Below are 22,954 nucleotides of genomic sequence, written 5' to 3'. Positions count from 1 at the left end.
TGAATTCAGAAAAACGGCCAAGCTGAGGGCTGCCGTGAAGCTCCAAGGTGAGCAAATCCGCCAATAAGCGTAAGACCCACCAAGGTAGAGCAGGAACTTTGTCACACCTGTCAAAGAAGGAAATTAGGTTGGTTTGGCATGATTTTTCTTGAAAAATCTATGGTGGCTATCGTTTATCACCATGTTATACTTTAGGTGCTTACAAATTGGTTAATACTTTGTTCCAGTATTTTTCCAGGTATCAAAGTGGGGCTGACTGACCTATAATTCCCCAGGTCCTCTTTGTTCCTCTTTTTAAAGGCAGGTACTATGTTTATCTTTCTTCAGTCTTCTGGGACCTTCCCTGTCACCATGATTTTTTGAAGATAATCACTAATGGTTCTGAGATATCTTCAACTAATTCTTTTAAGTACCATAGGTTGAATTTCATCAGGCTCTTGCTCCTTGAATACATGTAAATTATCTAAATATTCTTTAACCTGTTCTTTCCCTATTCTGTCTTATATTCCTTCCACCTTATTGTTAATATAAATTGTGTAAGCATCTAGTCACAACTGACTTTTTAAATGAAGACTGAGGCAAAGTAAGCATTAAACACTTTAGCCTTGGTGTTGGTCCATAATTAGCTCTCCTTCCCCACTAAATAGTGAACCTTTCTCTTGTTCTTAATGTATTTAAAGAACCTCTTCTTTATTGCCTTTTATATCTCTAATTAGATGTAACTCATTTATGTGCCTTAGACCTTCTGATTTTGTTCCTAACTGCTTGTGCTATTATTTTGTACTTATCCTTAGCAATTTGTCTGTTTCCACTTTTTGTAGGATTCCTTTTTTATTTTTGTCATTATGCGTGGAGATTGGCATTATGTTGGCTGTGAATGTGACTGATGATTTACTTCTTTTTTTAGTGTTTGCAATTATCTGAAAAGATGCATTAGAGCAACCTTTAATCTAAATTACCAATGTTATTTCTGTGACATTATTATATTCTAAATATTAAATGTGGATAATTTTATAGCTAGCTTACTCACTTTCCCCTCTAGCACTGTTCTAGGAGTTAGCTAGTGCTAAAAAAATGGTACTTCACCTTTTCAATACTGAGAAGCCCTCCCTCCTAAATGTGATGAGATCTTGCAAGGTGTCCCCCCTACCATTTGGGCATATGAGAAGGGCAAGGTGGTCATGAACCCAGATTTTGAGAATGTCTGCTCTAATATATATAATATATAACAACACCACAAAAAGACTTCATTAACTTAGAATTAAATGAAGTGCATTTCCTCACAATAATACAGATAGTAAAATGAGGGTTGAGAGCTGGGTTTGGGGTTCTCACAATTCAAATGTGAATGACATGTAAGAAATCTGCCCTGTTTTATGGATAGGATCATGTTAGTAGAAACAGTAGCCATTGTCAGTCCCTTAAACACATAATCTCTTTACCTCTAGATTCTGGGGATCAGCAGTGTGGATCAAATGAGCATATAACTCACTGTGAAGAGTACTTTTTGTAATGATATGTTAAATATGGAAAGAGATTAGATGTGTCTTTAGTGCAAAATTAATAGTCAAAAAGGGAAAAGCTTAAGTCAACTAAGGACCCAGCTGGACCTGGCTTGGGCAGTCCTTGTTTGGCATCAGAGAAGGTTGTGACAACAACCTATCATTTCTAAAGTCAATGTTTTTGTTTAAAGAAAGTTGCATGAAATCAAGAGTTTTCTTTACACGCTGAATGACTAATCTGTACAGCACTACATGCAAGGAAACTACATTTTTTGTAATTATTTCAAGGGCTGCTTTAATAATAAAATCACAAGGTTTAGCTTCAGTAAAGTATTTTTTTTTCTGTGAAGAGTCCATGTCATCTTAACTGGAAATCAAGCAATTAATTATTGGCAGATATTTTTTGTTGAAAACATAGGGCATGATGCTTTTAAACAAAAACATTCAGATCTGAAGACTTTTGTACTGTAACTGCTCAGGTTTTTGGCATTCTTTCCCTTAGTACATTTTTCTTGCATTTCATCAGAGTTAAATCAGTTGCCCTTTTAAAAATTGTATAACTATGTTTCTCTAAATTTGAAAAGTTTAATAAACACGTATTGTTTGTTAGCTGTTGATGGTGCTACACTGATATATAGAAAGGCAAATGTCCCTGTGTCAACGAGCTTAAAATATAATGTAAACAGGTAATATAATTGTGGAATTAGTAAGCCAAAAACCAAGGGGAGAGGGTGAATTCACATTAATAAGAGTCCCTTTTTTATATTCAGCAATTTTTGGTAGAATTTGACTTACACTAGTGAAAAGTCAAGGTAGGAAGATTTTTATTGGAAATCTACAGAATGGTTCAGTAGTAATTTGAATAGCGTGGAGACCTCTTGATTGCTTTTCCTTCATGTACAATGAAACAGGTCTTTTAACGTATTTATTCATTTATTGGGTATTATTTAAGATTGCCTCCCTAATGTACAATGTAGCACTGCCATACTGTAGGTTAGTACAGTAGGTCATATATATTAGTAATAAAGTTGTTCATAGTTCATCTATTATAGCATAGTTTTCTATTTTATTCCTTAACCAATGTACTCCTTGTCACATGCTGGCTGGCCCATCAAGGGAAGTCAGGCTCAGCTTTGCCTGTGATGAAGCAGCTATCCTCCAGCTGGTCCTGATTCAGTAACTTAATTGAATTTATTGGATATGGTGTGAACAGGTCAGGATACAGTATAAAAGAGGGAGAGCTCATCTGGGAAGGGGGAGACCTAGAACAGAAGAGGTTGGGAGTTCATGTTCTCATCGAAGGGCCTGTTAGGAGTCAGGTGGAAGGAGAACTGAGGAGAGCCATGGACGAGGGAGACCTGTGGTGAGCATCCATGTGGGGGAGCTGGTTGGGAGGGGGCAGTAGGGAGCCCTGTAGGGGATGTTCTGCTTTAGCCATTTGAAATGTTGAGAGGTATGGCTAGCCTGCTAAGAACAGTAATGCAGCTGTGGTAGCATAGGCAATGGTGAGTGGTGGCACAGGCTAGCTGCCTTGAGTACAAACATGCCTGGACCCCACGGGTATGTACTCGGGGCAGCTAGTCCCTGCCACTGCCGCCTGTGCGACCATGGCTACGTTACGATTTTTAGCTCAGATGAAAGCTAACATACGTGTTTCTGTACAAGCTAGGAACCACATGCCTATCTCACAACAGACAAAGCCTTTAATTGACATGGCTGGAGGGCTGAGAGACAACAAGAAGCAAACCATTGCAGGGCTGCTAGATGAGGAAAGCCTGCTATGCCTCACCCAGCCATGACAGGACATGCTGGCCGGTGAGACACTCTTCTACACTCCATCTGAAATTCACGTACATGTGAAATGAGAAACTTTTTGTTTGCCAGGAACTAAGTTCAGGATTCTGTGTGTTTTTTCCCTCCTCCTGCAAAAGTTGATGATGATATACATTTACTATGTATTTTTAATTTAAATTTTATATGCTTTTTGTGTCTAGGGAAGAAATATTTTAAAACACTTAAAACAGGGAAGGAGTCTATCAGCTTTAGTGCAATTTTTCTTTATTACTCCCCTGGGTACACTCCAGCATAAGGTCAAGAGGCTTCCTTAAGATCATACAATGAGAAGGCTTTTCAGCTGAATTTAGAACCAGGGACTGCTCGGCTATAACCACTCGATCACAGTGGAGCAGAGTTGTGAATTCTTTCTAATTTGTATGTTTTTCTCCTAATCTACCTTGCCAGCACTAGATATTACACTGAGATGTAGGATATGATTAATTAATTTGTTTTTTAATTCTTCAAGTGTCTTTTGTTTGGTGTTCTGTTTTTTTTCCTTCATTTGATGAATACATAGCAGGGATAATATGATATCTTGTACTGGTATACACCTCCCTATACCATGTCTATGGCTTGAAAGCTTTAGGGTGTTAAAGTATCCCTTCAGTGAAAGTAATTTACAGTATGATAGGTGCTACTCTTAAGGGTTTATAAACCCCAAACTGCAGTGACCTTATACATCTTTCTAATTATGTATTACGTAGTAAAAGCGTATTCGTACCTAATAAAGTGGGATTGTACATAAAAATATTTTGAAACTATTTTATACTGACAAAAATAGATTTCATGTTACTAAACAGAATTGTTTATGTCGTGAATTCTCCAATTAAAGAATATTTTGTAGTCCTATTCAATTAAAATTACAACTGAACTCTAATTCAGTTAACAGGAAGGTTAACATGTACAGTATTTTACAAGTATTCCTCCTTTGAATATAACGAAAGGATGAATATCTTCAGTGCTCAGAAAACAGAAATACTGCCTTAGAATCTGTTATGCATTTTAGTTATTTCAGATGAAGTCAAGAATATAATTTTATTTTCTGCAGGTTATTAACGCAGCTTTAGCTCTTGCTGCCAGACCAAAAAGCCAGGTGGTAAAAAACAGCATGGAAATATATAAGAGCACATGGGAGAATCGCATACATGTTCTTACTGAAGCTGTGGATGACATTACAAGCATTGACGATTTTCTTGCTGTATCAGGTATATTATTTTTCAGAATCTGATTTTTTTATTTTAACTTCTCTGTTCTTCATTTTAAAAAAAATGGAATTAAGTATATTCTCACTTCCCTAGAATCCAACAGGAAACCAGTGGGAGATTAGTCTGAGTAAGGATTATAATTAATATTCTTAATAGCTAATGTAGTGCCCATCTTTAAAAAAGGGAAGAAGGAGGATCCTGGGAACTACAGGCCAGTCAGCCTCACCTCAGTCTGTGGATGAGGGGAAAGCAGTGGATGTGTTGTTCCTTGACTTTAGCAAAGCTTTTGACATGGTCTCCCACAGTATTCTTGCCAGCAAATTAAAGAAGTATGGGCTGGATGAATGGACTATAAGGTGGATAGAAAGTTGGCTAGATTGTCGGGCTCAACAGGTAGTGATCAATGGCTCCATGGCTAGTTGGCAGCCGGTATCAAGTGGAGTGCCCCAAGGGTCGGTCCTGGGGCCAGTTTTGTTCAATATCTTCATAAATGATCTGGAGGATGGTGTGGATTGCACCCTCAGCAAGTTTGCGGATGACACTAAACTGGGAGGAGAGGTAGATACACTGGAGGGTAGGAATAGGATACAGAGGGACCTAGACAAATTAGAGGATTGGGCCAAAAGAAATCTGATGAGGTTCAACAAGGACAAGTGCAGAGTCCTGCACTTAGGACGGAAGAATTCAATGCACCTCTACAGACTAGGGACCGAATGGCTAGGCAGCAGTTCTGCAGAAAAGGACCTAAGGGCATGGACGAGAAACTGGATATGAGTCAACAGTGTGCCCTTGTTGCCAAGAAGGCCAATGGCATTTTGGGCTGTATAAGTAGGGGCATTGCCAGCAGATCGAGGGACATGATCGTTCCCCTCTATTCAACATTGGTGAGGCCTCATCTGGAGTACTGTGTCCAGTTTTGGGCCCCACACTACAAGAAGGATGTGGAAAAATTGGAAAGAGTCCAGCGGAGGGCAACCAAAATGATTAGGAGACTGGAACACATGACTTGTGAGGAGAGGCTGAGGGAACTGGGATTGTTTAGTCTGCGGAAGAGAAGAATGACGGGGGATTTGATAGCTGCTTTCAACTACCTGAAAGGGGGTTCCAAAGAGGAAGGCTCTAGACTGTTCTCAGTGGTAGTAGATGACAGAACAAGGAGTAATGGTCTCAAGTTGCAGTGGGGGAGATTTAGGTTGGATATTAGGAAAAACTTTTTCACTAGGAGGGTGGTGAAACACTGGAATGCATTACCTAAGGAGGTGGTGGAATCTCCTTCCTTAGAAGTTTTTAAGGTCAGGCTTGACAAAGCCCTGGCTGGGATGATTTAGTTGGGGATTGGTCCTGCTTTGAGCAGGGGGTTGGACTAGATGACCTCCTGAGGTCCCTTCCAACCCTGATATTCTATGATTCTGTGATTCTATAGCCTTCATGTATTATGTCTCAACACAGCACCCTTCTTCTCATTCCATGCTTGGGCAAGATGCAATATGGCATTTGAAGTGTAATCTTCTAGGTTTTGTGACTATAAAGACATTTTCTTATTGGAATTCAGAAACATTTTCAGATAGGCTCAGGATGTCTTACGCGTTTTTAAAAACAAATTGCTGATTAGTGCACAGTCTGTTCTTAAATACAATTATTTTTGTGGGTGTTTAAAAAGCCAACGGAAAATGGATGTCCAAATACTTTACTCAGCTAACAAGCCCTTTCCTTGCCCTCACTAAAATAAATAAATAAAAATGTAGTGTACCTCAGAAGGGTCTAAATGTAGTACTCACACAAAACCAAAGCCACAGCAAGGTATAAAGAATGTATATCGTAATGCCAGTGTACTCATGACTGTTACTAGAGCCAAATCCTTGTTTTGGCAACCAGTTTCTCAGTGAGGTGTGTTTAAGGAATTTGCCAGTCTCTTCAGGCATGTGCTTAGTCACTTGTTGGATTTTTGTATAAAACAGGTAGCCACAAGTTTCCAGTTGGTGATAAATTCTTTTAATTACAGCTGGCTAAATTTGAGCCTACCATCCTGATGTCAGATTTACAAAATACTATTAGGAAGATTTGATATACTGTGTTCATGAAAGTTAACTGGTTGTTCTCATTACTTAAATAAAAATTACCAGGCCTAAGCGTTTCCTTTATAGAGAACTGTATTGGTTCATGTTACCAATTTGTCCAATAATTTCAATATAAAGCAATGTTTGAGTTACTTTCTCTTACATGGGATGCCAAAAGCCCAGCTATGTTGTTCTCGCAGCCAGGCACAGGGATTCTAGCACCCAGACAGTGTAGCCACAACCCCTATGCTAGGGGAGAAGGAAGTGGAATAGCTATTCCTACATCTCTGTGTCGCTGGAAAATTCCCTTTTGGAAAGAGAATTTTCCCATGGGTGTTTAGCCAGATTTGATTTTTGCTTTGTGTTGCCTGAGCACTGCTGGGTCTGATTCACCATTACCATGTACCTTGTGTAATCATGCACACCAGAACAAGGTCAGTGCAAAGCTACCTGATGGGAGTGGAATTGTTTTGACCTTATTTGCACTGATGTAAATGACTACACAAGGTGTAAAGTAACAATGAATTGGGCCCCCAAATTTGAGTTCCCTTATCAAAATGTGTAAATTAGGCTGCAGACCTGTTTGGTCAAAGAAACAAATACAAAGAAAACAGCTACTAAAATAATATGCTTCCCCAGGCTGTTTGTATAGCTTCTTCACTCTTTTTCACTCTTCACATTCATGCTAAGATATATTTCAAATGCTTCCTAAATGACTAGAGGTACTGTACTAGTTCCACATTTCCATTTTGTATCTCCAGGATACAAATATCTGGTCATGAAAAATGTACTTTAAAATAGTATTCGCTAAAGACATATTCAATATTAATAAACTGTATTTATTGCATTAATAGGAGTATTCAGCATCTAAACAGAGGATACAAGCTAGTTATCTCATTTCTGACATATTATGGGCCATATTCTTCCACCTCTGACACCTCTGCAGCTCCATTTAAGTCAACAGAGTTGCTAGAGCATAAAGGCATAATTTGACCCAGGATGTCTGAGCAAAATGTAACTATTTTCTTACTGTTAGTGCACATTGTGCCAAGCCTAAAACTATCTTGGTGAGTGCAGCCACAGTTCCCCATGCCAGTCATTGGGACCAATTTGGATCATGCAGCAGTGTAAAGCAGGAGGAGTTTCACTGTTGTCAATGGAATTACAGTAGTTTGAAATCATTGTAAGTGGTTATTTATTGAATGGGTAGATCCACTCTGTTATAAGGGGAGTTAGCTTGGATAACCACTGCCTTAAAAAGGTTCATAATCCCTTTGGGAACAACACATTCACTATAGAAATTGTAACCTGCTGGAAGTAGAATTCTCATGAGTAAACCGCACTCTTCTTGGCACTAGGACATTGATGGAGCCGACCTAATTTTGTGCTTGGAGACAGAAAGTTCCCCACTCTCCTGGCAAAATAATTTTATTGAGAGAATTTTTACCTGTGTTGCTTCTCTTTGGGAATAGGGTATTTTTTAAGGATGTCACCAGGGGCATTTCCCCACCAAGCAATAGTAAATTTGTAGGACAGTTCAGGAATGGTGCTCTGTCTCCAGCTTTTGTAATCTTCACCTTGAAATCACCGGCAGCAGCAGTATCTGTTCACATTGTATTTCTATTGTGCCATGGAAGAGAATCATGGAGATGGCCCTATTTCAGAAATTCTATGACACTTCTACTTTACAAATACATTATTTTAAGTATTAGCTAGTTTTTTAATCAACACAGCACTCTATTGGCACATAGTGGCTCATCAAGTGGCATTACGGAGTTTAATTTAGAAAAGGGATAAAATATGAATTGTCTTAAATTTCTTGGGTCTGTAACATGAAGTTCCACATGCCTTGACAGTATCCTGTTTGAATAATTTTTTTTATTAAAAATTATGTTGTATCGATCCTGACAGAAAAGATATTGCACTAGAGTTCAGAGGGTTTTTTTTAAATTTGGGATGCATTAGTTGATCTTGCACAGTATATTTCATGCCGTAAAAATAACATTATCTAACATTTCAACTTTTTAAAACTATATTTGTGTGTATTATTCTATACGAAACAAAAGTTATGGACTGGCCCCAAGGTAAGAAAAATGATATACTGGTAAATCCACAGCAGCTAGGGAAACACTGATATATTGGTTCCTACAACAGCTATATTTGAGACTATCTAGAAGATTAACTCTTGCATATGCCTAGAATCAACAACCCATCACCATTCATGATAATATCTAATCTAAATCCCTAATTTGAAGAAGACGTTTAAGTTCCATTTCAGCACAGGCTTAACTTTAAGCATGTGCTTCAGTGTGTCCTGGAATAGGGATGGATTTAAGCATACGCTTAAATGCCCAGCTGAATTAGGGCTGTTGAGCTAAATTCCTTCCCTGAGCTCTGATTCTTTCTGCTGTTGTTTTTTCACCATTTCCTTAAATGGGATATTTAATCCCAGCCTTGCTTTTCCAGGTTGATGTGATCACTTTCTGCACATATAATGTGTGTACAGTTACTGTATTTCACATAGAATAAAGTCCATTCTGCGGCTGATTATTCCAAGTTGGTTGTTCCACAAAGAAGTGGCTAGATAGTTAATCCTTATCTGTTCATGAAACCATTTTATTGAGTGTGTGTGTGTATTTATAAATTATATAATCCCTCATCATATAGCACATATTACATATCTAGCTGAAAATGAAATCTTTCAGATACATAGATATAAAGGAAACCCAAGCACAGCACAGCACAGCCAGGTGTGACTGTACTGTACAGCATATTCACTTTCAGGCTCCATACATAGCAAATGCATTTACTTCACTGAAATGTTGGTCGTTCTGTAATAGTAATGCCTGTTATCCTACGTCCTATCTCTATGCAATGAGAAATACGAATTCCCCAGGATACAGTATATCAGCATTTATGCGATCTAAGAAAAGAACACTTTAGTGAAACTGTATTTTCAGAGTTCCCACAAGTTCTTGGAAAATAACTGAGAAATGAAACCCCCTGACACTTTAAATATTTCTAAATAATTGAATATGTTCAGCAGCAAAAAATGAAATACATTCCAGACTTTGATATCTGCAAGCAAATCTTCATGCTGATATGTGCATTTTATGTTTCTGTAATAAAGTGCACATAAATTCTGCTCACTGACTTAAATGGAAAATTTAATGGAAGCAAAGCACCTAACCTGCTAAATCTTTTTTTGTGAATTGGGGCCTAAAAATACAGTATCCTAAATTGTGCAAGATGCTTAATGACCATTGCAATTTACTGTGATAATATATTAGGAATGTAAAAAGATGCTGAGGAATAGCTACAGTTTCCAGCTTTTAGGATCAAATCATTTGTCCAACACAGAGTCCAAATAGCTGGGAAGATGCAAAGACAAGCTCTTCCTCCCCAAACCCTCAACCCTGTGGTGCAGTTGCCAAGGTTCTTCATAGAGGTTATTGTAGCCCAAAGGCTGAATACCCTGTAACGTGTCCCTGATAAAGGGTAGAGTTGGAGAGACCAGTTGGATCCATTTAGCAGTGATTAATCTTGCTCTGTTCTCACATTTCCTTGCCCACCTGTATCCTGCCTTCACCCACCACTTGTGCGCTCCTACACAGGCTCCTGGAGAGCTGAGCTCCATGTCCATATTCCTGAACAGCTCACACACACTTATGCAAGAGAACTATAACAGCCCCAGTACTAGAAGTTGTGCGGGCTCGATTTGTCCCTTACAGAAGAATATTATTTATAGTTAGTTCATTTAAAACCACTTTAGAACACAAACCTCTTCATTCCTGGGACTACTTGTCCTCCAGTAGAAGTGAACAGAGACCACAGGAAAAAGAAAATGGAATCTGCTAGAATTTCCACTGGTGCTAGATCTAAGTAAGTGTGGTTCCTGAGTTAAGGAAGGGTCATTTAAATGGCTCATCACCTCCTGCAGTTGCTAGACCTAGCCAATGGTAAGCAGTCTCAAGTTTGTGCAGGAGCATGGAGCCAGATCCCTGGCCACATTCTTACTCCGTTGTGCCCCTTCATCAACACAAAGGGGTTGGAAAACTAGCATACTTGGTCAGCTGGTGATTCTCTCCGTAGAAAAATCCTTGCATTGTGTAGAACCAGCTACATGGGGGTCCAAAACTAACCTCTTGTTGCCATGGGGATCAGGGAAGCCAGACCTGAGGATGAAGGCCATGGATTCCAGTGCATGTGTTCTTTCTGTTTTTTTCTTTTTTCTTTCTTTCAAAATTATGTATAATCCTGCCCAAGAAATCTAGCCAGGCTGAGTTAGCCCTCCAGCTCTCTAGGTAAGACCAGTCACCACATGGTCAGCTCTGCTCTGGCTGCTAGTCCAGGGCTACTGCCTGCTGTGAGTGTGTGTGGATACTGGGGTAGGAGAATACAGTTTGGATTTTAGTACTGTATAGTTGTGTAATCTGCACCTTGAACCCTGCACCCCTTTGTGGTGAGGAGAAATCCTGGGACCAGAAGCAGCCTGACTCCTGCCTGAAGAGGATCTCTGCCAGCAGAGATCAGCCCCTCTGCAGTGACCGAGGAGTCCAGAGTTATCTCTGAACCTGAGGAGCATTCATGGAGTTTATGAGTGCACCATCTTTTAGTTAGTCAATCAGGGAAATTGTTTTGGGGACCCCCTACTCCCTGAACTGTGTCCTCAAGCCAGGGAGTAAGGGTTTGGGGATTTTATAACCTGCTGCATATTAAACCTGTGGAGGGACTTACCACCTCCTCCCACTTGTGAGTCTCTTTTGGGCTGTACTGAACCGAGTCAGCCATACTGCTAAAGCACTGCAGAGAAGATATCATGGTCATAGGTCATCAAGGGCCCCAAAAAAGTACGTGTACCAATGGGACACTGATCTTACATTTGCTACATCAGTCATGTGACTGGAGGAAGTCATGGGTATTATCAGCGTGGGCCTAAGAATAGTGTTTTACCCTGTTACGTTACATTTGTCTCCTGTTCCATATAATTACTGTGTTGAATATACTGTATGTGTTTTTGTTATTTCTTGGGAGTCTCCAACTATCTGGCAAGTAAGTGGACATTACCCTGTGGTTAGAATTTTCCTCTCATGCTGCCCTGGTGACCCTGCCAGGAAGGAGCAAGTGTGGGACGGGAGGCACCGCCAAATAAATTCATAGGGAAAAATAAAGAAGATACACCCTGCTGAGTGGGTGGCGGGATTCAGAAGAACCCAGACCTGCCCATCAAAACCTGTAAGCAGATTGGCATTAAAGAAGGTAACCGGTTGGAGAGGGGGCACTACATTTATAAATATCTGCAATAGTGTTCCTCAATCTACAGGTATATAAACTCCTATGTGGCTTCATTAAAGGTGGAAGGATAGCAGAAATTACTGAGCTGGTGGTTTGTTTCTTTTAAAAAACAGCAACTTTGTGTTGGGTGAAAGGATCTCTCCCACTGATCATTATAGCTGTAGGATGACTGTGAGAGGTGTGTGACCTCTCCTGTATAAAACTACTGAGACTTTCGTGCCTCCACCTCCCTCCTGTTGTTTTGCAGTAGGAGGGGAAATACTTAACCCAATGTTCCTCCCTTCTTCTTCTTGGCTTAAATTCACTCAGAATTTAACTAGAGAGATGATGTTTAACTAGGGCATGTGATCTTTTAAAATTTATTGCCACTTCTGTCTGACGGGAAGATTTTGTTCAAGAGGTCATAGCATGGGCTAGCATGCTGTGACTTTGCTGCAAGGAAGGAGGACTTTCCTTGTGGAACAGCCTGTATGTCTTTGCATTGCAGCAGACTTCCTAGGCTACCAGGTGCAGAGGGGATTTAGAGCTGGATAGAGCTTATGAAACAATAATATTGCTTTACTAATGCAAGAAAGCTTATTTACCAAAACCCACAATAAATTGACTTAGAAATATATGAGAGGACATTGCAGTTTTAAGCTGTTAGAGTCACATACTCTTCTGTGCTCTTGCTGTAGTGTTTTTACTCCTTTACAGACATGGAGCAAAACATTTACAATCTGCATTTGACCACTGAATTATTAATAACTCATTAGCCTATTATCAGATCAAAACTGGGTAAAATTTGTGGGATTTGTTGATGATTGAATTAATGAAATATTACTCATTTTGCAAAATTGTAGTGTGACATTTTGTTTGACTTTACAAAATCACCATAATTTGCAAAAGTTTCATTAAATTACATTTTCTTCTGACTTTTGTAAAATCTTCTCAAAGGTGTTTCTTATTTTTGTAATTTAATAAATCTGGTGAAAAACCAAAAATTACCAGCTTCACTGTATGTGAAAAATGATTTGTATAGTTCTTCTGGGAGGGGAGGGCTTTTCAATGGGAGTCAGGAACCTAACTTAGACACTTTTTAAAACCCCACTAAGCACCTGTCTGTAATCGTTAGGCACCTAAATACCTTTGTAAGTCTGGCTCTGAGGCTTTTGGAACATGGGGAAATGTGCTTCAATGTAAATACCTAATTATACTTGGTCAAAGTAGGGTACTGAACAAAGAAGGGTAGCCCTGCTTAGCAGCATGCCAGCACTACTCATCTTGCTCACACAGGTGGCACAACCTCAGCAATTGTTTTAGGACTGGGTCTAGCATAAATAATTGCAGAACAGAGCGTGTAGCTTATTTGATGAACGATTCTCCTCCAAGTAACTTCTCATCTCCCTGGCATAGACATGTACAGCCTGGTATTATTTTGCCCTCTGTAGAAGGTCAAAAATGTTACCTGGATTGATCAGCCTGTTCTGGAGCCAGCATCTGAGCCTTTCCATGGCTTACAGAGCTCAGGAATATGTAGGGATTTTCTGCTGAAGTGGTCCCAAAAACTTTATGTCTAGTACTATACATGTTAATGTGAGGAAAAACGGAGTCCATTTTCTAATGTGTTAAAGTGTTCAACTGTGTATCTCCTGGTGTGAAATCTGCTTTTTAAATTTAAAATTTGCCTTTTGAATTTATTGAACATTTTTTTGGCCTAATTAGATACTTATATCTAATTTAAATGGCATGCTTCAAATAGCTTTCAAAAATTTTTGACAAGTAGAACATAAGTTAAAGATTGCTATATTAATAGGAAAAAAAACTTTCATAAATCTTTGGGAAACTAGCTTTGAAAGAATAGAAGCTCTATTCTTTTAGTGTGTATTATGCCATCTGGCTGAGCACAGGTGCATTATTCATAATTCTTCACACTAAGTAAAAGCAGATACTGTAGATTAACTACTAATGATATGTAGGCATAGGCTCGTAAGTAAGTAAACATTTCTCCAGTGACTTAGCAAAAATTCTTATAGTTATGTTTAACAATGTTTAGAGCAGCTTCTTTAGGTACCACTTTCATCAAGGCACTTAGACCCAGATTTGTAAAGGTATTTAGATACCTAACTCCCAGAGGAGTTTATAATCAGGCCCATAAGTACATGTTTATAATCAGGCCCACAAGCACATGCACTTACATCCCATTGAAGTCAAAGTTAAGCCTGTGCTTAAGTGCTTTGCTGAATAGAGTTCTCTGTCTGACCATATCAGCTGTTTATTTGGGAAGATTCCTATTGTCTTATATATTATTATTAAACTCCATCTTAAATACATAGGGCAAAATTTATGTCATGTGTTTTGTTTTGTTTTTTCTGTGCAAACCAGTTCAAGTGTATCCCTTAAGTACGTAAGAGCTGACACCATATTGTTTTCAACAAGGGTAAAAAATTGTAGTTCAAATCTGTAAGAAAACTTTAGAACATAGAGCATGGGTGTAATCTTGAATTCTAATGCTCAAATATCATTAGCTCGTGCAGAGGGAATTGGGTGGAGTTGCTGTGGTGGGTTGAGGGGACCAGGAAAGCTTGGAACAAAAGTGGCATAGGTAAGCTAAAATAAGGATCATCACTGTCACATTTTAATCTGTATTCCTCCGTATCGTCATTAAAATTAGATAACTTACTTTGTGTCTTGTCCTTCCATAAGAATCTCAATAATCCAGATTCCCCATCCAGTCCTGCAATGCTATTCCTCACAGTTTCATGGCTAACTGGACTTTTGATCCCTCCCACCACTTGCTTTTCTTCAAGGGTACCCTCTTAAGGTTTCCGGCTCCCAGCCGTCATCCAATGCGGGCAGAGACTTATGTCTCTCCCCCTCCATACTGGTGGTTTATACTTGCAGTCCAACTGCGCCTCACTGTGATTTCCTTAGTAAGTATGACTGGGATCCAGCACTGTGGTTAACCTCCCTCCAGGGGCTATAACCATACACAGCAGTTACCAGCCAGCCTTTACAAAGGAAATTGCATTTATTGTTAAGGTAAAAGCATTACAGGGAAAGCCATATAAAAACAATGAAAGAACCTACATACATACTAAAAGCTTACCAGAGGTCACCCCATATCCAACATAGGGCTCTGGTGGGTATCAGTCTTTCCTACCCCACAACTGGGGTAGTTGAAATGAAACATGACACTTAGAACAAAATTAATGACTTGCTCTCATTCTGAATGTAATCCTTTATTTTAAAAAAAATATGTTGATGTCCACAGAATAAAGAAGGTATCTGGACCTTGTCACAGAGTGAGAAAGGAAACTAGGAAAAGTGAATCAATGTTTTGTACCCACAGGAAATAAAAAAAGAAACTAATTTGGTACTGATTTATTAAAAAACAATTATAAATATTAGTAAAGCACTAAAGAAGAATAGGATTACTGAATGAGCCATATTTTTCTAAACCTACTAAATATTGGCATTTTTTTCTATGACTTTTTTGGACTTTCTTCTTCCGTTTCCTTATGTTCATAAACTTAGAGAATTTTGCTACTTTTTTCTATTTGTCTTGTTTTATTTTTATTTTTATTCCTAAGGTGAATTTACTACGTCAGTGTTAATTCATCTCTAACCCCATTCCCCCCTTAAAAAACAGAAGCTCTTAAAAAATTTAGGAGTTTAATGAACAAGCCAAGAGGACATCCAAATCCAAGTAAATTCAAATAGATACAAGCTATTTGCAAAGTAAAGAATGCAATTAATGAATTATATTTTTAAAAAGTCACTGTGATTATCATATATTATAAATAATTATAACATTGTTCATAGCCCTGGTATAGCTGTAGTTCTCAAATAACAGAGAATCCATTGCAAGCTATTGGTTTTGGTTAGCTAATTTACACAAGGAAAAATGTGGGTATTAATCTTTATAACTCAATGACATTAATGTAAAAGAGAGATGCATCTATTTATCATGGTAATGTGAGATTTTTTTTAGAATGAAATCAGTAAATTGAATATACTAAGGCAACTGATGCATATATTCCCAGGAGAGACTAGTTTTGATTGTAGGTTGTAATTTTGTTTTTGTTGGTAGGTTGTAATTTTGGTGGGTTTCTTTTTTGGTAAAGTATACTGTCTTTTTCCTTCTTATTTTACCATTGCTTTCTCTTTTTATGAGCTATATATATTCAAAACTGGGGAGGGTATGGCAGAAACACATATGGGGGTATTCATTTTCTATTGTTGATTTTTTTTTTAGTTATTTTACATCCTTTAATCAAAGTAGTTGTTGTTAACATTTGAATGTGAGTGAGGGAAAAAAATTGTCAAAACTTTCTTACATTAATAGTTATATATTCACCTCTCCTGACTCTAAACTGTTATACATATAGAAAATTCAAATTAGAATTCCAGTCATGTAGAAAATAGTCTACCCCGGCTGCTATCTTTTAACAACAGACAGACAAAAAACATATTTTTTAAATGATCTAGTCTATAGCTTAACATAACTTATACCAGTATTTTAAGTAAAACAAGCATTAGCAATGCTGAATGTGTCTAGGATTGGCAGGACCTGTGATTGTTTTTTTGTTGTCTCATTCAGATTCAGACGTCTAGAATGCACACTTCTTGCCCGATATATCTAAACTTGCAGAGGAGATAAGCTGCTTTAAACATTTCTCAAAACCTGTTATTGTCTTTTGGCTTCTGTTGCAGGAACAGAAACTTTTGTTTTGTTTTCTGAGAGTACTGTTTTCACTTCTGAGCAGAAGCCTGTCTCTTAACATCTGTCTCCTTGAAAATGAAGTTTCTTTAATAGGTTGTTCTGTGATATGCCATTTGTGTTAAGGGATGCCTCTCCAAAATCCATCCATTATCCATTCCACTGTAAATATCCTTGCCTAGATCTTCATTAATTTAACTGTTGCAGCCTTCTCCTCTCTGGCCTCCCACATCACATCCCTGGGTTTCAGTCTGTCAAAAATCTACCTTACCCTCCACTGTAGCCGCATCCAGACCCTTTCTAATCCTTTTACTGGCTTCCCCTTGCCATCAGCATCAAATTCAATTTCTTTATTCTCCACTTCAGGGTCATACACACCATGGCTCCTCTTTATAGTTTGGTCCTTGTGGTAGATTGCTACAGGTGGGGATGGAAGGCTAACATCCCTAAAGGGGCAGAGTTAACATTGCAGTGAGTAACATGTAGTGCAGTGGTTATCAAACAGATTTGATCATGCCCCCCTTCTTTGTGTGTGTGTAGCAGTTTATGCCCCCGCCACATACGTAGAAATATCGATTAAAAAAATCAACATGCAACTCTAACTAAATATTAAAAACAGTAATTCAAACATTCAAATGGAGCCATTTTTTCTGTTGCATGAATGAGCCAACAATCCATTGTTAGAAGAGCAAAACTGTAATTGCGGTCAATGCTTACAATCAAATGTGCACACTGCGTCGTAGCAAATGCAAATGGATTAAAGTACATACGGCAATGACTTTGTGTAATTCTATGCAAGCTTAACAGAAATCCGGCAAAATGCACAGTGTCCTCTAGAGTCAATGCAGAGCGCCATCTGAAGACCTGATGGGTCTGGAGGAATCAGTTTGCTAGTTATTCATTTCTGGGGGTAAAATGTGCTCAGTATGTTCCCCCCTCCCAAAGCTTCTCACGCCCCCCACCCCCAGAATACATTCTGTGCCTCCAGCCAGGTTTAGAACCTCTGCTGTAGAGTATGGTAGGTTTGGTGAGAGTCAAGTGTGGGCTTTTGGCTGTAGAAGTGAAGGGTGTGTATTGTAAATGGCTTAAATTTTCATTTCTGTGTTTTTGGGCATTTGTCAGAAATGTTATGCATAATTCTGCTCCTTTAGGGATGTTAGCTTTCCATCATCACCTGCAGCAAACTACCACCTTGCAAAGAACACACTGCTTTAGCTACCATCCACAACTAATATTATTATTAGTTTGGTAGAGGGGTTTGTGGACAAGGCTAGATTGAGGGGGCAGAATTAAGGGTGCAGTCTGTGATGGATGATAAATGTATGTGTAACATGAATGTCTAACTCTAAAAATTTTAATTTGTTAAAAAGCAATACCTGTTAAATCTAACACAAAGTGTGTATGTATCATTATTGTATAGGTAGTCCTTCAGTATATGCAGAAGTTGTCTAAGATCCATCATTCTGATTATCCTGTTTGCACATGGCTCAGTAATATGTTCCCTGCCACCCTCGCTAGTGGGTGAAATTGTAGATAGTTATATTTGCATACATCCGCTAAGGTGTGAGTTTATATAAAAGAAGAAAAGAAAAAAAAATCCCATGTGAGTTTCGCTCAGCAATATACATTTGCTTTTCTCCTGAGAACTTCTTATTATTTATGCTTTATTCCCTTTCTTTTAATTTTTCTTTTGTTTGTTAATTAAAACTCCTGCAGCCCAAACCATCTCCACTGCTAAATATAGAGTAACAAGCCTGGAGATATGGAAGCTTGTAGACTGATGGACAATATGCTGCTTTCAATATAGTGTGAAAAATAAAGTTTACGTCAACACAACATTTTTTATAGGTGACACTGCAAAAGTCTACACTTAATAGAAATTAGACTGGGAGAGGGTTGAGACTGTTCAGAATAGATAAATGTATTCAGCCTGGACTGTTGAGGAAATTCTGTGGTAGGGCTAACGGACATGCAGACTGTCTCATTTGTAGGTGGACGGGAATAAACTTTTAACTGAAGAGTTGCCATGAATCAGATAGCACTGCCAAGGGGAGAATGGATGACTCAGCATTGACCTTGCTATAACTGCTGAGTGCTGTATGACTGACTAACAATTGACAAATGAGAATTAGGAAAATGTTGGGTTCCTTTCCCCTTGAATGGAGTTGAGAAGATGCTGAAATGGAAGCAAAGTAAAAGGCTGAACTGCCGACAAAGTGCTAATAGTTTTCTAAAATTCTCCTTTGGAACAGGCTTGAAATTTGTCTCTAGAGCCTACTAATCCTCCATGTAGGCACCTAGCAATATATCCCTTATAATAAAGGTAGATGGTTAGAGGGTTTTTTCCAATCATAATGGAAGTCAGTAGACACAGCAATCTTAGATCAGAAATAGTCTGATATTAGAAACTCATATACCATAAAAACTAGGTTTTAATACATGGAAAGTATTAAGAAAATGGAGAGCAGTAGAAAACAGGATAGCATGAGAGAGCAGCTGGAGGTAACTCAGAAGGCATTTGCTATATATGCAAAGGGATACAGTGCCCCCCTGGAAAGTAGGAGCGAATGGACCAAATTCTCTGCTGGTGTAAATTTGCGGCTCTCCAGTGACGTCAGTGGGGTTGTCCCAGTTAACACCAGCAAAGAGTTTGTCTCTGTACCTTTTAAAAAACAGTGCTACAGATATAATCCTTGATTATTATTAAGAGCCCACAATCAGATCAAAGAGGCGTTCTTTAATAGTCCACTGTGGTGTAGGAAGTCAGATAAATATGATTAACATACAAAATACTACGTTTAAAACTGCAAAATACTTAGAGGATACACCTGATGATCCTAAAGAAGCAAGGTGTGTTACAGTAATGTGATTGTGTGGCACATAAGTGCCTCTCTTTAGAACTTGCTTCTGTTCTGCCTTTCAGTGATATTTGTCCCCTTCCTAGCACCCATCAAAATTGCATCTGCTTCCTCTCCCACCTTTCAGCAATTGTAGAGCTCACTTGTATCTGTTAGGCACAGCCCTTCTTTGCAAGCAGCCCCATTCTGCCTGAGCTTCCAGGCATGGGGCAGGATGGGGACGGAACATGCTTACTGTGCCAACCCTTAGGATGGGTAGTGTGGTCTCCGTTGCACATCCAGACAGATCTGCTTTGTACCTTCAAAGGGGGTGTTGGGAGGGAGCTATAATTATGGCTGACCCTTGCATGGAGGGTGGGTAAGTGGGGGTAGGATCCATTTTCTCTTCATTCCCAGTCAGATTCTGGCCTTTAATGGGAAGGAAAGAAGAGAGCAACTGGTGAATTCTGCAGTATATTCATTAGTTAAATGGGGGACAGATTTTCACAGAATCATAGAAATCAGAGATTAAAACACCTATTAATACATATATCCCAACTCCTTGCCAATGTGGGATTTGTCCTTCTTAATGTATCAATATTAGGGCTATTGATTAATCCCAGTTAATTCACATGATTAACTCAAAAAAATAATCATGATTAATCACAGCTTTAATCGCACTGTTGAACAATAGAATACCAATTGAAATGTATTAAATATTTGTGGATATTTTTCTACATTTTCAAATATATTGATTTAAATTACAACCCAGAATATGAAGTGCACAGTGCTTACTTTATATTATTTTTATTACAAATATTTGCACTGTAAAAATGATAAACAAAAGAAATAGTATTTTTCAGTTCACCTCATACAAATATTGTAGTGCAATCTCTTTATCATGACAGTGCAACTTACAAATGTAGGTACTATTTTTGTTACATAACTGCACTCAAAAACAAAACAATGTAAAACTTTAGAGCCTACAATTCCACTCAGTCCTACTTCTTGTTCAGCTAATTGCTAAGACAAACAAGTTTGTTTACATTTACGGGAGATAATGCTGCCCACTTCTTATTTACAATGTCACCAGAAAGTGAGAACAGGAGTTTGCATCGCACTTTTGTAGATGGTGTTGCAAGGTATATATGTGCCAGATATGCTAAACATTCGTATGCCACTTCATGCTTTGGCCACCATGCCAGAGGACATGCTTCCATGCTAATGATGCTCATTAAAAATAATGCATTAATTAACATTTGTGACTGAACTTCTGGGAAGAAAATTGTATGTCTCCTGCTCTATCAATCTTTAGTGCAAACTTGTTTGTCTTAGCGATTGGCTGAACAAGAAGTAGGACTGAGTGGACTTGTAGGCTCTAAAGTTTTACATTGTTTTGGTTTTGAGTGCAGTTATGTAACAAAAATAGTATCTACATTTGTAAGTTGCACTTTTACGATAAAGAGATTGCACTACAATACTTGTATGAGGTGAGCTGAAAAATACTATTTCTTTTGTTTATCATTTTTACAGTGCAAATATTTGTAATAAAAATAAATATAAAGTAAGCACTGTACACTTTGTATTCTGTGTTGTAATTGAAATCAATGTATTTGAAAATGTAGAAAACATACAAAAATATTTAAATAAATTGTATTCTGTTATGGTTAACAGCATGATTGTGATTAAATATGGCAGGCGACCAGCTTGGCTTAACAGTGAAATCCTTGCTGATCTTAAACACAAAAAAGAGGCTTACAAGAAGTGGAAGACTGGACAAATGACCAGGGATGAGTATAAAAATATTGCTCGGGCATGTAGGAGTGAAATCAGAAAGTCTAAATCACACCTGGAGTTGCAGCTAGCAAGAGATGTTAAGAGTAACAAGAAGGGTTTCTTCAGGTATGTTGGCAACAAGAAGAAAGCCAAGGAAAGTGTGGGCACCTTACTGAATGAGGGAGGCAACCTAGTGACAGAGGATGTGGAAAAAGCTAATGTACTCAATGCTTTTTTTGCCTCTGTCTTCACGAACAAGGTCAGCTCCCAGACTACTGCACTGGGCAGCACAGCATGGGGAGGAGATGGCCAGCCCTCTGTGAAGAAAGAAGTGATTCCGGGACTATTTAGAAAAGCTGGATGTGCACAAGTCTATGGGGCCGGATGCATTGCATCCGAGAGTGCTAAAGGAATTGGCGGATGTTCTTGCAGAGCCATTGGTCATTATCTTTGAAAACTCATGGCGATCCGGGGAAGTCCCGGAAGACTGGAAAAAGGCTAATGTAGTGCCCATCTTTAAAAAAGGGAAGAAGGAGGATCCTGGGAACTACAGGCCAGTCAGCCTCACCTCAGTCCCCGGAAAAATCATGGAGCAGGTCCTCAAGGAATCAATTCTGAAGCACTTAGACGAGAGGAAAGTGATCAGGAACAGTCAGCATGGATTCACCAAGGGCAAGTCATGCCCGACTAATCTAATTGCCTTCTCTGGTGAGATAACTGATTCTGTGGATGAAGGGAAAGCAGTGGATGTGTTATTCCTTGACTTTAGCAAAGCTTTTGACACGGTCTCCCACAGTATTCTTGTCAGCAAGTTAAAGAAGTATGGGCTAGATGGATACACTACAAGGTGGATAGAAAGTTGGCTAGATTGTTGGGCTCAACGGGTAGTGATCAATGGCTCCATGTCTAGTTGGCAGCCAGTATCTAGCGGAGTGCCCCAAGGGTCGGTCCTGGGGCCAGTTTTGTTCAATATCTTCATTAATGATCTGGAGGATGGTGTGGATTGCACCCTCAGCAAGTTTGCGGATGACACTAAACTGGGAGGAGTGGTAGATATGCTGGAGGGTAGGGATAGGATACAGAGGGACCTAGACAAATTGGAGGATTGGGCCAAAAGAAATCTGATGATGTTCAACAAGGACAAGTGCAGAGTCCTGCACTTAGGACGGAAGAATCCAATGCACCGCTACAGACTAGGGACCGAATGGCTAGGCAGCAGTTCTGCAGAGAAGGACCTAGGGGTGACAGTGGATGAGAAGCTGGATATGAGTCAACATTGTGCCCTTGTTGCCAAGAAGGCCAATGGTATTTTGGGCTGTATAAGTTGGGGCATTGCCAGCAGATCGAGGGACGTGATCGTTCCCATCTATTCGACATTGGTGAGGCCTCATCTGGAGTACTGTGTCCAGTTTTGGGCCCCACACTATAAGAAGGATGTGGAAAAATTGGAGAGAGTCCAGCGAAGGGCAACAAAAATGATTAGGGGTCTGGAACACATGACTTATGAGGAGAGGCTGAGGGAACTGGGATTGTTTAGTCTACGGAAGAGAAGAATGAGGGGGGATTTGATAGCTGCTTTTAACTACCTGAAAGGTGGATCCAAAGAGGATGGATCTAGACTATTCTCAGTGATAGCAGATGACAGGACAAGGAGTAATGGTCTCAAGTTGTAGTGGGGGAGATTTAGGTTGGATATTAGGAAAAACTTTTTCACTAGGAGGGTGGTGAAACACTGGAATGCGTT

General features: G+C 39.0%; 1 protein-coding gene across 6 annotated transcripts in view; it reads left to right on the top strand.

Annotated features, from left to right (window-relative positions):
- CTNNA3 (catenin alpha 3) overlaps window positions 1–22,954 on the top strand; it is an 896,431-nt gene that overhangs the window by 634,213 nt on the left and 239,264 nt on the right. For all 6 annotated transcript variants that reach the window (XM_074958868.1, XM_074958865.1, XM_074958864.1 and 3 more), the window contains one exon: window positions 4,387–4,543. In XM_074958868.1, the coding sequence (XP_074814969.1) occupies window positions 4,387–4,543 (157 nt within the window). The remainder of the gene's footprint in view (window positions 1–4,386; window positions 4,544–22,954) is intronic.

This window comes from Natator depressus, chromosome 7, assembly GCF_965152275.1.
Source record: "Natator depressus isolate rNatDep1 chromosome 7, rNatDep2.hap1, whole genome shotgun sequence".
Taxonomy (NCBI): domain Eukaryota; kingdom Metazoa; phylum Chordata; order Testudines; family Cheloniidae; genus Natator; species Natator depressus.
Note: the sequence above shows the minus strand (reverse complement) of the source record. Positions and strands in the feature narration are given on the sequence as shown.